The sequence below is a fragment of the Micromys minutus genome, assembly GCF_963924665.1.
Source record: "Micromys minutus genome assembly, chromosome: 12".
NCBI classification, from domain to species: domain Eukaryota; kingdom Metazoa; phylum Chordata; class Mammalia; order Rodentia; family Muridae; genus Micromys; species Micromys minutus.
In genome coordinates this window covers 22,994,961-23,008,032 of record NC_137981.1, presented here as the reverse complement: position 1 = coordinate 23,008,032, position 13,072 = coordinate 22,994,961, and the positions used below count along the sequence as shown (strand labels likewise).

Below are 13,072 nucleotides of genomic sequence, written 5' to 3'. Positions count from 1 at the left end.
GCAGGAAAAAAAGCTCTTAAAGGCCAAGGGGTAGGCATTGAGAGAAAAGAAAGGATGGTGGAAAGCGGCTTTGCCTTGCAAATTCAAACACGTTCTTTAGCTTTATGTGAGACCAAACGAACAAAGGTGGAGAGGGTGATGTTCTCCAGAATAGTGTAGGAATACAGGAAAGTCCGGGACTCTTTCTAGCGTGAATCCTCCTTCTCCAACACTGGATGGAGTGTGAGCAAACACTCCCCACCCCCACAACTTAAGTGGCAACTTGAAACTAGGTTGCTTTCAAAGCTGCTCCCCTGGGTTGCTGTACCCTTAGACAAAGGAGGCTCTCTGCAAGTTCCCCAGAGGTCCCAGAATCCTGGGACTTCAAGGAAGCAGGGCACCTATTCCCCTTTAGCCAGGCCTTCCTGACCAACTCTTGGCAAGAATAAGGGATACAGAGAGCAGTAGGGGAGCTGAATCAGTACACCAAGAAAGTATGGCAAGTTTTGGGTATTCTGACCAAAGGCCTTTGTATGAATTCTGCTGGGTCTCTGGTTGAGAATCTGTACAGGAAACCACACAAGTGTTTTTGCAGCTTTGCTTTTCAAGATGTTAGTACAAATCCAGGTCCAACCCAGGGAGTGGGAGACAGGTTTGCTGGAGATTAGTCACACTTAAAAGGTTCCTGAAGCAGGTATCTTACTGACATGCTGAGAAGACCTGGTCCTCTCTGCATCTTTTCCATCTCCTCCCTTAGAGGCTCCTTCAGGCCTTTGACTTCTCTGCTCTCCGTTCATTCTACCAATGGACTTGCACTGGAGAGGGACAGAGATGTGTTGGCCATATGCTTTGTAATACATAAGAGAAAGAGAGAGAGAGAGAGAGAGAGAGAGAGAGAGAGAGAGAGAGAGAGAGAGAGAGAACTTACCCTCAACCACGTGTCTCATTTAACCTGCACAGCTTTGCTGGTGTGAGTGACCATGCTTTACAGAGGAAACCTTTAAAGCTAAGAGAAGGCAAGTCACTATCCTAGGCTCACCCAGCCGATGAAGGGCAGAGGTTGGAGTCTCATCGGATTTGGGGTGGCTTTCAAATGGAAACTCTCTGCGGTTTAGGCACATAGTCACATAGCTCCTGAAGCTTTAGGCTGCCTGCTCTTCAGTCCAGAGCTGTAAGTTTATACTTACATTTTTTTTTCCTTAAAGAGACTGACCTGCCCATAAATGTGCAGGCTCTGCCAGAGGGGCAGCTACTCATCTACATTTGCTGTGACTCAGGGGTTTCCAGGAAAGCAAGACTTTCAATACCAACATCAGGCAAGTCTCAGGTAACTTCCATGGGTAGGTGACTGCCCTATACGTGTCCCTGTCCTCAGAACACACGGAAACAGCAACTCTTCCTGGTAGTTCTGATTATGCACCATAATCTTCATTTTGTGGTTTGTGGGTTGTTGTTGTTTTTTTTTTTTTTTTTTTTTTTCTTGAGACATGGTTTCACTGGGTAGCCCTAGCTATCCTGGAACTCATTCTGTAGACAAGGCTGTCCTTGAACTCACAGAAATATGCCTGCCTCTGCCTCTCAACTGCTGGGATTCAAAGCATGCAGCAATACCACCTAGTTTGTGCACCATAATCCTGACCTTACAGTCTAGAGAGTCTGGGGACTATCTGGAGGGCTTGGCTTGATGTATCTAAAAAGAAAATTATCTGCTGTGGAACTCAAGGATTGGTCTTTACCCTGTAACCTTGGGCAGCTTCACTGAACACCCCCCCCCCACATGCCTATCACCCTGTAGGGTGATTCATGAGCTTTTTATCTTCCTGTGTGCCTTTCCTAATTAGATCATCTTTAATTCAGGTTCTGACAGCTCTTCCTCTGTTGGATTTATAGCAGCCAACCCAGTTGTCCATAAGCAAGACTTTGAATGTCATCTGTCTGTCTGGCATGGATACATGTTCCAGGTGTTCTCAACCCTCCTAATGCTGTGACCATTTAGTATAGTTCTTCGTGTTGTGGTGACCTTCAACCATACAACTATTTCATTGCTACTTCATAACTCTAATTTTGCAACTGTTACGAGTTGTAAAAATTTTTTGGAGATAGAGGTTTGTCAAAGGAGCCACAACCCACAGATAAAGAACAACTGTGCAAGAGTTTGCTAAGTCACGGTCTCTTTCCCTCATATATTTTTACAGTTATCTATAACACAAAGATGAGTCCGACTTCTATTTGTAGACCCATCTGTGTACATACATAAATACATACACACACAAACTTTCATGAACATACACCCCATCTGCATGTGAATTTGCTCATCTTCATGAGATTTTGGGGTTTTGTTTGTTTGTTTGTTTGCTTGTTTGAGACAGGATATATTTCCCCTAATGACCCTACTCCACCTTCTAAGCATGCCTGGGTTCTTCAAGGAGCTACCAAAGGCAATCTAAGACTTGTAGTCTCATTGCTTTACACTCACTTCTTATCCTTGGGTTTTTCTCTTGAAGCAGGAGCAGTCACCTTCATTAATTTCCATCTGCCCTTTGTGAGCAAAGGTTTTCACTGCTGGGAATGTTTAAAACCTTGTGGGGCTGATGCTGGAAGCCAGTGAATGATGGAGATGCTTGGTCTTTGTGGGGAATCAGCATTCACTTCCTGGGATGATGGGCCTTCATGAGACCTGACACTGTGCTAAGTTTTCCTGGAAACCAGACCTGGGATTTCTTTTATTCCTTAGGGAAAAGACAGATGTGGGGTGGTGGTTGGAGGTGGGGAGTAGGTGCTAGATCTTAGCTCCTTTTTGAGTTCTTAAGACCTGAGCTGCCCTAGGCCTGGTGTCCCTGGAAGTCTGATCTCCACAGCACACTTTTCCAAGAAGTAGCTTTAAGGTGCCACACTGCAGTCACTGCCATAGGAGCTGCTCCCCTTCTTCAAGAACTAGGTATGTCCATCTGTTACTTATTCATGTTAACTATCTTGTCCCCTCCCCTCAGGGATACTGGCAACAAGTATCATCATGCGCTTTCCTTATTGTGCCCATTTCCAGGATGAGATGGGCTCTGTCCGTGAACTCTTTCTCTAGTAGATTCAAGTACATGTATAAAGTCTTACATACATGTGTTTCTCATTTCAAGGGAGAACAGAGGAGAGATGAGGATGAGAGGTAGAAGCTTCCAGTAAGCTGCCAATAAGGTATAAGTTTCCTATACAAGGGGCTCCTCCTGATAGGTCTGAAAGAACCACAAATGGACTGTGGACACATACATCACCCACTGCCCAGGAAGCCTGGGAAGCATGAAACCATTGCCCTGCTGTTTCCAAAACCTCTTACTGCCTTCTGTACCTCTCCTGAGAAAACTCGAGCTGCTGCTACATGCATTCTCTATTGCTCTCACCTGTTCTCATTCCCCCCAGTTCTCAAGGCACATGATGACACACCAAGTCCTAATTGTCCCCCCTTTCCTCTGTTGATGAAGTCTGCTAGAGCTCTCAAATCTTCCTGCCTATACATCAACCCAATACACACAGAGGGCCTTGTACACACTATGCACTTACATACCACGGCAACACTTACCATGTAAGTGGATGACATGCTTCTAGCACACACTGCACCTCTCTTGTACACAGCACATCCCTCTCTAGCTGGGTCTCTCACTGAATCCACGTCTCAGGTACCTGTCTCCTCTGCTCTACTCTTACATGTCACCTTCAGTTCTTCACCTTGTGCTAACACAGCGGCATCAGCCTCTTAGATGTCAGAGGACCTTGTTCTTTGAGAATTAGGGCCCAATACAGAGTCTGGTTACTGTTTCCCTTGGGGATGGGTAAAGGGAGAAGTGAGTGAGTGAATGAGTGAGTGAACAGGTTTGAAAGGGAGGTGGAAAGTTGGCCCACAAAAAGATACATGCTCAGATTTACCTGGGAATGACTGTCTCAAAGGATGCTCTGCCTATCAGCCTTGTACCTCACAGTTCTGGTGTTGTCACTGAGGTCTGGGAGTATTGCAGGAATAGGTGCTTCTCACCTTGCCAGGAGGATCCGATTAGAGGGAGCTTTACTGAGACAAACCTCTTAGAGCTGAGCCACCTGTCTCCTCTGAGCTGTTTTCACTGTGGATGTAAACACTATTTCAGGTTGGGCCTTCCTCAACCTAACACTTTGCAGGGACCCTATATCTGTCTGCTTGCTCCTAGATAGATTCTTGTCATCTCTATTTTATAGAAAATTGAACTGTCTACCCTAAGTCATACAGAAAAACCTGGGCAGTACTAGACTCTGTGTCTTGCTTGGTGGGACCCAAACACCTAAGTACTGTCCCTTTTCCTTACTGGTCAGGTTATTCTATGATGAAGGGGTAGGCTCCAAGTTTTTGCAGCAACTTTTTTTTAGTGTAAGGTTGTGTCTCAGGCCATGTTACTAACTTTCTCAGACAAGGATGTTCCAGGCATAGTATGTGTGCTGATTTATGATTTATTATTTTTGGTGTTCTGCTGATTTACATTAGGAAATTACATGAGTTGGCTCATAGACCGTTGGTTAAATGTTATGGGTTCGGGGCTGTCTGAGGGTTCCTGAGATGCTGTAGTCTCAGACAGCTGATCACACCTTGTTACTCTGAACTCCAGTCAGCTTGGAAGTCTCGGGATCTGTAGCTCCCACAGGTTGGAATCTTAGACTTTACCTCTGCAGGAGCCATGAAGATTTGTAGGTGGGATCATCGTGACTCTGAAGGTTGATGGCACCTTTGGAATGAGGACTTGGAATTCTGCTATGAGGATGTCACTTCTGGGTGTCTGAAGCATTCTGCTGTCACGGCTTACTGGCCAGGAAGGTTGGTAGTGGGACAGAAGGTTGTCTCCACATCTGGGCATCAATGTTTCATCTCGGCAGAGGCCAGCTTTGAGAGGCCCTATATCTGAGGGAGAGCCCCAGGCACCACCCATGACTTGGATGGTAGCTTGTGTCTGCATGGTCTGCAGGTCTTTATGTGGTTTCCTGGACCTGAGTGACAGAAGACATGAAGAAGAGGTGCAGGAAGGCAAAGTGAAGAGGGTAGAAGACATGATTAAGATGGGTAGAGAGAGGAAGACATGATTAAGACTCATACCTAACAATTTACAGGAACTAAATAAGTGAATCTTATTGCCCGCTCTGGAGCCTAAATGGACCTTTCCTGGCATCAATTAAAGTAACACTGATCAGGTGCTAACTGAGTGAGAGTGGACAGGATTACAAGTAATGGCGATACAATTGTTTCTATGATTCCAGTTTATTTCTATTTGCACTGTGATATGGAAATTAAAGGTACAGAATCTGGAGCAGAATTGCCTTGATTCAAATCCTATAGTATTCACTAGTCTTCCATTGACTCTACCTTTAACATGTTTCTTTAACTTAACTTCTCTGTTGTTTGGCCCCGCATCCTTAAAACAACAACAGTAATAGTACCTAATTTTCAGGATACTGCAAGTGTTGGTGGATGTAAATACTTATGCAAAGCAATACTTATTCATCCTCTACCACATGCAGCCACCACCAATTACATTCCATTACCCGATCACAAACATACAAACAATCAAATAAACAAATGAATGCCATCGGCCAGGATGAAAGACAGATCTACCTGATATGCAAACTCACTGCAAAGTATACTTATTGCTTTGGGTTACCCAGGGTCAGGATAGCTTACTGTGCAGATGAGGTTAACAAGGATCCGGTGATAGAGAATTGGTTCCTCTGAATGGACTCCTGGGCAGTAAGGCTGCCAGCTCTGCCTGCCACCTTCTTTCTAGGGTTTATTGTTCTGGGTCTATATGTTATACATCTACCCTGGTGTTGCTATCCTGAAACCCTCAAGTGATCCCTCTTTCCCAATGGGTAATCTTTACCACTTCAGTTAAGCCCTTGTAAAGTCAGAGGCAGCTACATGGGATGGGAACAGGCTCTGCAGTCTTCCACCCTAAGTCTGGCCTGGGTTATTTTGTTGAGCTTTGAAACAGAGAGTGGAGTCCAAATATTTAGGACCAGACCTTGTCTCAGGTGTCAGGAGTCTCTCTATGTGGCCTCCTAAGGGCTTCTCCTGGTGACCTTGTAACTCATGGAAGGGAGATGACCTGACAAAGGCTCATAACTTTGATCTGGTGGGATTCAAGAAGCCATGGGTTTGATGTAGGCCAGTGTCTAAGCCCCTCAGTAGTCAACTGTGCCAGTGTATTGAGTGTTCCTTTCAAAAGTGCTACCTGGGCAGTATTGCTATGCAGATGGCCCTACAGTTTATAAAACCACTTTAAGAAAACTCTACCCCACTTCTCCCAGTAAGCTGTTAAACACAGTCACTTCAGTCAGCCTGCTATTCATTTATCACATCCATTTTCCAAAAGGGGTTTGTTACTTCAACACAAATCCCAAGCCGTGCACACTGTTTCATTCCATGGGCTTAGCACAGCAAGTAGACACAAAGCAGAGCTTGGAAAAAGTTGTCGGATGAGCAGTGGTCAGTCTGAGTGAGTGCCTAATGTCCCTGCCTGTGAACCCCAGGACAGTAGACTAGATGGCAGGAACGTGACACACTCTGAAATTCTGCAGTTGATTGCCCAATTCCCTGATTCATCTTCTCATTCCATCTCTCTGGATCTCAGGTCTCTTCTGGAAGATTCTGGGTGAAAACTCCAAGCCTGGGCAGGCATGTGCTCTGGGTTAGTGTTGTGTAATCAGCAGCAGTGAAGAGTCAAGAGAAGAAAAAAAAAGCTGGAGGAAAGAGAGGCACATGCATGCATGTGTGCACATACACACGCACACACACACACACCACATACACATAAACACACACATGTGCATAGAAACATATACAAATACCACATACACAACACCTATGTACTATGTAACTCTATACACAAAGATACACAAAACACATGGGTTCTCAAGTAAAAGCCACTGCCCTGGAAACCCAACCTCCTCCACTGAAATGGTGATTCAAGTTCACAGGGTGTCATGGACTTGGCCTGATGCCGAGTGTTCTGTGAACATAACCCTACTGATTTCTCAACATCAGCAGTCACACACTTTCTACAGAGGAGGGGAATGCTCAGAAACACAAAACCAGAAGATGGTGGAGCTCAGATCCCACCCTGAGGGTATTTTCCTTCCAGTATGTTTAATCATCATGACATTCTGTGGGAAACTTCTTTCCAGAGATGAGGCAGCCAGTTATAGTGCAAAACACCCACAGAGCCTGGTGTTTATACGGTGAGGGTCCAGTAAAGATGTTTGCTTCAGTCTTCTTGTTCTAACTTGCTCATGAATTCTGCCGTGGAATTCTTGAAACATACACTCAGTCTCAGCAGAGGATTTGTGACTTAGATCATGCTCAACAAAAGGCTGCTCTCACACCGGACACAGAGAGTGTACCTAGCACATTCCACATTTTAGGAGCTGTGCGTAGAGTGTGATGTGTGTGTTTATCCATCCTTTTCTGTACATATGTATTTATGTGCCTAAGTCTGTATGTGTCATGTAGGTATATGTATGTGTACATTCGATGCACACATCTGTATGTATTTATATATGTATATATGTGTGTGTTTATGCATGAATCTGTATGTCTATATGTGTATAATGTTTGTGTCTATATATGTACTAAGTGGTCTATGTATTTGTGTGTCTGTAATTCTGTGTGATATTTGTGTGTGTCTATAATGTGACATGTGTAGGTTCATGTATGCAATGTAATTGCTTTTGTGCAATTATGTGGTGTACATATGTCTGCATGCATGTACTTGCATATGCGTCTGTGTGGTTGTGCAGGTATCTGGGTATGTGTAGTGTGTAGTGTGTGCATGCGTATGCACCCCTCTTCTCTCAGTTTCTCTTATCTCTTCTGCCTTTGTGCATCTGTGCAGGGAGGGGCTAGAGGGGAGGACAGGTTCCAGCAAGCCCTCAGTAGGGATCTGGCACCTCTCTTCCCTACATTTGCACTTTATTTCACAAGCCACTGTGGGGGCAGAGTTGCTGGCAGCCTATACTCATCTTCCACCTTCCCTCAGCGGATGCCTCACACTTGGTTATTCACGAGCTACGTGTGAGAGAAGCAGTTATTTTTACCCAGCCCTGACAGGGTGTGATGGCAGTGTGGAGGAGGGGCTGTCAGCCTGTCAGGGGTACTGAGGTTGGAGCTATCCTGTCTTCCTCATTTTGTTCCCCAATTCATTCACATCGAAGTTTCCTCTTGGAAGACAAGACTCTTGGTCATGTGCCACAGCCTGGAGGAGCAAGGGCAGCTGTAGCTTCGGACTTGCAAACATTTGCACCGGGTCTGCAGAGAGCTAAGATACAGGTCCGAAATTGAAGTCAGACCTCTCTGGCTCAAGTTCTGCAGCCTTTCTACAGGGCTCTGCCTGCCTTAAGTTCTAGGACTCTGTACAGAAACCACAGAAGTCCAGCATCTACCCTGGAACAGCAACTCAGAGCTTCGGTCTAATGCTGATCTAATTTCCTAGTGTTGCAATCTGTGTACTTTGGATCTGGACCTGGGCCTGTCTACCTCACTACTACTCAGTCTCTGGTCCCTCAGGTTTGGGAGAAGGCAGTTTGGCCCTTGCAGGCTCATGCTGATCAAGGATGATCCCAGCCTGGTGTCAAGACCAAGCCTCAGAGTCCTTGTCTATATTTTTGGGTACAGTCTTGTCTTTTACCGAGCTGTCATTCTCTGCATCCACATACTCCACACACTGGCTGGAGACCCTCTTGCAGGTTCTGCTTAGGGTTTCTAGGTGGGCTATGGTTTGCAGATGCTCTGGGCCCCTCTGTCATTGTCATGTAGCTCCTCTGTCACTGCTCCTTCTTGATCACACCAGACTTTCAGGTTGTTCCCTTTTCTCTTCTCTGTCATCTGCATTCAGTCTCATAATCTTTCCATAAGGTTTCCTATCCAGAAATGAATACTTTTTCATATCTCTTCTCTCTTCCTTTCCTTTTTTTTATATTAAATTTTTCTTCCAATGGAGACTAACTCAGGACCCCGAGCTTTCTAGGCAAGCACTCTCGCACCGACTGAGCCACATCCCCAGCCCTTGAGCCATGAATTCATTGTATAACTCTAGCTGGTCACAAGAATCACATTCTTCTTGTATTTGCCACTCTAATTCTGGGATTACTATGTGCTACCATGCCTGGCCCCTGTACCCATATACTTTTTCTTGATAGAAAGTGTTCATCTTTAAATGATTGAATTATTGCCTCTTTATCGGACTCTAAACTCAATGTGCCTGAGATTAAATGTGGTCCCTCTGTAATAGCACTTGAAACCAGCTGTCAACTCGCTGGTCCCATGGCTTCCCTAAAAATCCTCCCACTTCCAGCCCAGACAGGATGAGGTCACTGACCTTTCTGGGTTGTCGGTTTGGATCTAGGAGATAGTTGACAGCAGGACCTGAGTTTTGAGAACTTGGCAGGATGCCTTCTCCCTGAAAAGAAGAGGAATATAGAGCCCTTTTAGGTGGATCAGGGCCACCATTGGGATAATCTGTATAAGGATGACTTGGGAGAGCTTCTACTCACAAAGTCCAGAGTTTAAAAATATTTATTAAAAGCTGGGCAGTGGTGACACATCTTTAGTTCCATCATTCAGGAGGCAGAGGCTAGCGGATCTGTGAGTCTGAGGCCACCCTGGCCTACAGAGGTTACAAAGAGAATCACTGTGTTAAAAAACAAACCACCACCACAACAAAAGAATATTTGTTAAAATAACAAACAACCACCACCACTAACAACAAAACCAGGATGAGGTTAATGAGGGAAGGTAGAGGTAGCCTATGTTGTGTGGTTTTCCAGAGATAAAGTTAATCTTGGATGTCATTGTATCATCTGAATATTTCTTCCTCATGATGCTTTCAAAAACACCTTAGCACTGTGCAGAAATATCTTTGTGCTTAGATGTTAATTCTGACTGGCAATCCAGATTCATAGTCTATGAAAAAAAAATCCTAAATACAAAAAAACCCATTTTATATTCACAAAGCTTTTGTGACTGAATATTTAATATAGTGTGTCTGAGCATACAAATTCATCAATGAACACTCATAGGATGTTGAGGCACACACACACACACATATCTGATGCCATACCCCAAAGCTGCAGGATACAATCCTAAATGAAGAGAAGGTTTAAGGTCAAGGATACCATTCCCACTGGATTTTCATTAGAGTCATATTGGTAACCTTAAAATTGTCCAAAAATAAGGTGCTGATATATGGCAATGCTTTGGGCTATGTTGAAGAAACTAACCATTGTCTTCCTTATAGAATGTGTGTTTTTACCATAGAGACTTGAGCAGCAGCAACATCTAACCAACCAACAAAAATCAGAAGCAAATGCTTCCTGTAACTCAACTACTCAGGGAGAATCCTGTACGGGAACGAAGTCAATCATCAGCATTTTGGGTGATTAAGTAATATGGTGAGGGGTATTTTTTTTAATTGCTTATGCCAACTAAGTGTTAAATCATCTTAAGTATTGATATATAAAAGTAAATGGAGGGTTAAGTAAGAAGAAAAGAGTCCAATACTAAGCTTTTAGAATGAAAAAGGCAATAGGTGGATGGGGAGTTGACTCAGGCTTTAAGAGCGTTTGCTGTTCTTCCAAAGGACCCAAATCTGGTTCCATGTCCAGAGCCACACAACCACCTATAACTCCACAGCAGGAAACCCAGCACCCACCTCTGGCCCTTGAGGGAGTGCATACACATGTGGCATATCCACATACAGTCACACGAATAAAATAATAAATCTTAGAGGCAGCAGGTATAGTCCTCTCTACCAGGATGAAAAGAACATGTATGTTCCCACACATATCTCCCTTCCACACATTACCTCACTCCTTCTGTTCACAGAGCTTTCTGTGCAGGAGGATTTGAAATACTCAAGTTTAGAGAGCCAGCTGTTCATTTCCATTGTCCCAAAGGCAATACAAACGGCGATAGAGGTCGCCTGACTGTCCAGACAGGAACAGCTCAGATAAGTAGCTAGTTAGGTGGACTTGTGTTTGTATGGTAAGTATGAAACTTCATATAGGTGTCAGGTCCAAAGGAAACTCCACTCCCCCAAATTCTGGTGCACGTTTTCCTCAACGAAAGGAGATACTTCCTTATTACTTTCAGAAGAGACAAGTGGCTGTCTGTGGAACATGTTAGCAAAGTGCACACAGGTCTCCAGGACTTCCCAGGAAAACTTCTGGCCCTTTACATCCTATTTTTCTATCCTTAACTTCTACAAGCCATGGGATTCTCTTCCCCAACTTTTCATTCTCATCTAACCATGACATTTCAGTCATGTGTGCTCTCTTTTGTCTTCCTCTCTGGCTTTCTTTCCTGGTTTCCTTTGCCTGCATTTTCTTTGTCTTCCTCCTTTCTTGCCCCCCCCCCCTCTTCTTTCTTTTTTCTCTCATGATCAAGTTCTGTCTGCTGGCTATGTTCAGTGTACTACTTCCCTTCTCTGCTTTGGATTCTTCCAGATGCCTCCGGCTGTAATTACCTTGTATCTACAATAAGCACCTTCCCTTTAACCATACCTTGGAACCGAAATATCTTCCATTTATATATCTGGTGCCAAAACTCTGTTTACACAGTAGGCCTGCAGCATCTTTGGGAGCATAAGACATAGAAGCAAGTTACCTTCTGAGGAGAGAACGCAGAGGCAGAGGAGCAGTATGCAGAGCAAACCGGAAAGGGCTAGAAGTCTCATAGTGAAGTAGCTGGAGTCTCACAGCTAGGGAGGAAGCGGTGCCACAAAAGACCTTCCTTTGGCCTCCAAAGACATTTATAGGTTGGCAGAGAGGCGTTTCCCCATAGGCAAGGCATCCCAGCCCTAGGAGTCTCATAAGTACAGTGGGCCCCTCCCAACAGGATAATAAACCAGCTCTTCAAGAAATTGGGAGAATTGGGTGACTTGCTGCATATGCTTCTAAATGTCTAGCCCTGAGAGGTGTTCTGTGTTGGTCTCAGTGGTTAGAAAAAGAAACTCTTGTGCAGTGAAAAGCCACCGTCCGGGGTTGAACGTTAACTTTTAGAGTGAGCAATAACTCCATCAAATGCAGATCTTCCTGCTCTCTCGTAAATGTGGCTGGGAAAGAGGTCATAAAACCAAAGGCAAAGGCTCAGGGGGAGCCAAATGGTTGAGCTTGGAATCCTTTGTCTGACACTTAGCAACAGTGTTATCTTGGACTTGTCACCATCAAATGTCTCTGGATCTGCTGTCCATCTGTGAAGTGGATACAGAGCTGCCTGAGGACATGTTCCAGAAGTTACCTGTACCAAGCTTGGTACTTATAGCATTGTTAAATTATGCGGGGACTGAAGTTAGCCCATGGTGAACAACTGGCAAAGTGATTAAATAAAAAGAATGCTACATGCCGACCTGAGGAAGGCGTAGCATCTGGGAGAATCTGACTGAGGAGTAAGGGAGTGTTTCACAGCCTCAGGAAGCTAGATTGCCCATCCCTTCAACATACCCTGAACTGGGATGTGATACTGTGCCTGATCCCAGAGACCGCTGTGCAGAGAGGTGACTGCCACACTACACATTACCATGCCAAAGGCCCATGAAAGATAATGTACAGTCAGCTAGAGGAGGAAGGAGAGAAGGCTGCCTAGAAATGGAGTAGAAAGTTTCGGTAGGGCAGTGAGCCAGTATGGTGAGTCAGGTTGTGGTGGACTTCCTGGAACATGAAAGAGTTATATTGGCCAAGATAATAAAGGTAGGCCTAGTGTCTTCTAGCTGGGCAAACAGAAGCTGGACACTTAGGGGTAGTCTATGGTCTCTAAGACATGTGGCCTAAGCATAGGGAGTGAATGGAAGGTCCCTGTGGGACAGGGCAAGCACAGTCTTATATGGATGCCTGTCAGAGTTACTGAGTTTTACTGCTATGAACAGACTCCATGACCAAGGCAACTTTTATTATTATTATTATTATTATTATTATTATTATTATTATTATATAAGTACACTGTAGTTGTCTTCAGACATACCAGAAGAGGGCATCAGCTCTCATTACAGATGGTTGTGAGCCACCATGTTGTTGCTGGGATTTGAACTCAGGACCTCTG

The 13,072-nt window shown here is 44.6% G+C and overlaps 1 protein-coding gene across 1 annotated transcript; it reads right to left on the bottom strand.

The window, feature by feature from the left end:
• Positions 1 to 4,885: 4,885 nt before the first annotated feature.
• Positions 4,886 to 11,711, bottom strand: GPR15LG (G protein-coupled receptor 15 ligand; the record flags this gene model as incomplete). The annotated part of the gene is made up of 3 exons (XM_080926992.1): positions 4,886 to 4,971; positions 9,357 to 9,437; positions 11,642 to 11,711. 3 exons carry the CDS (start codon positions 11,709 to 11,711, stop codon positions 4,886 to 4,888), a joined length of 237 nt encoding a protein of 78 aa, XP_080783118.1.
• Between the last annotated feature and the right edge of the window lie 1,361 nt (positions 11,712 to 13,072).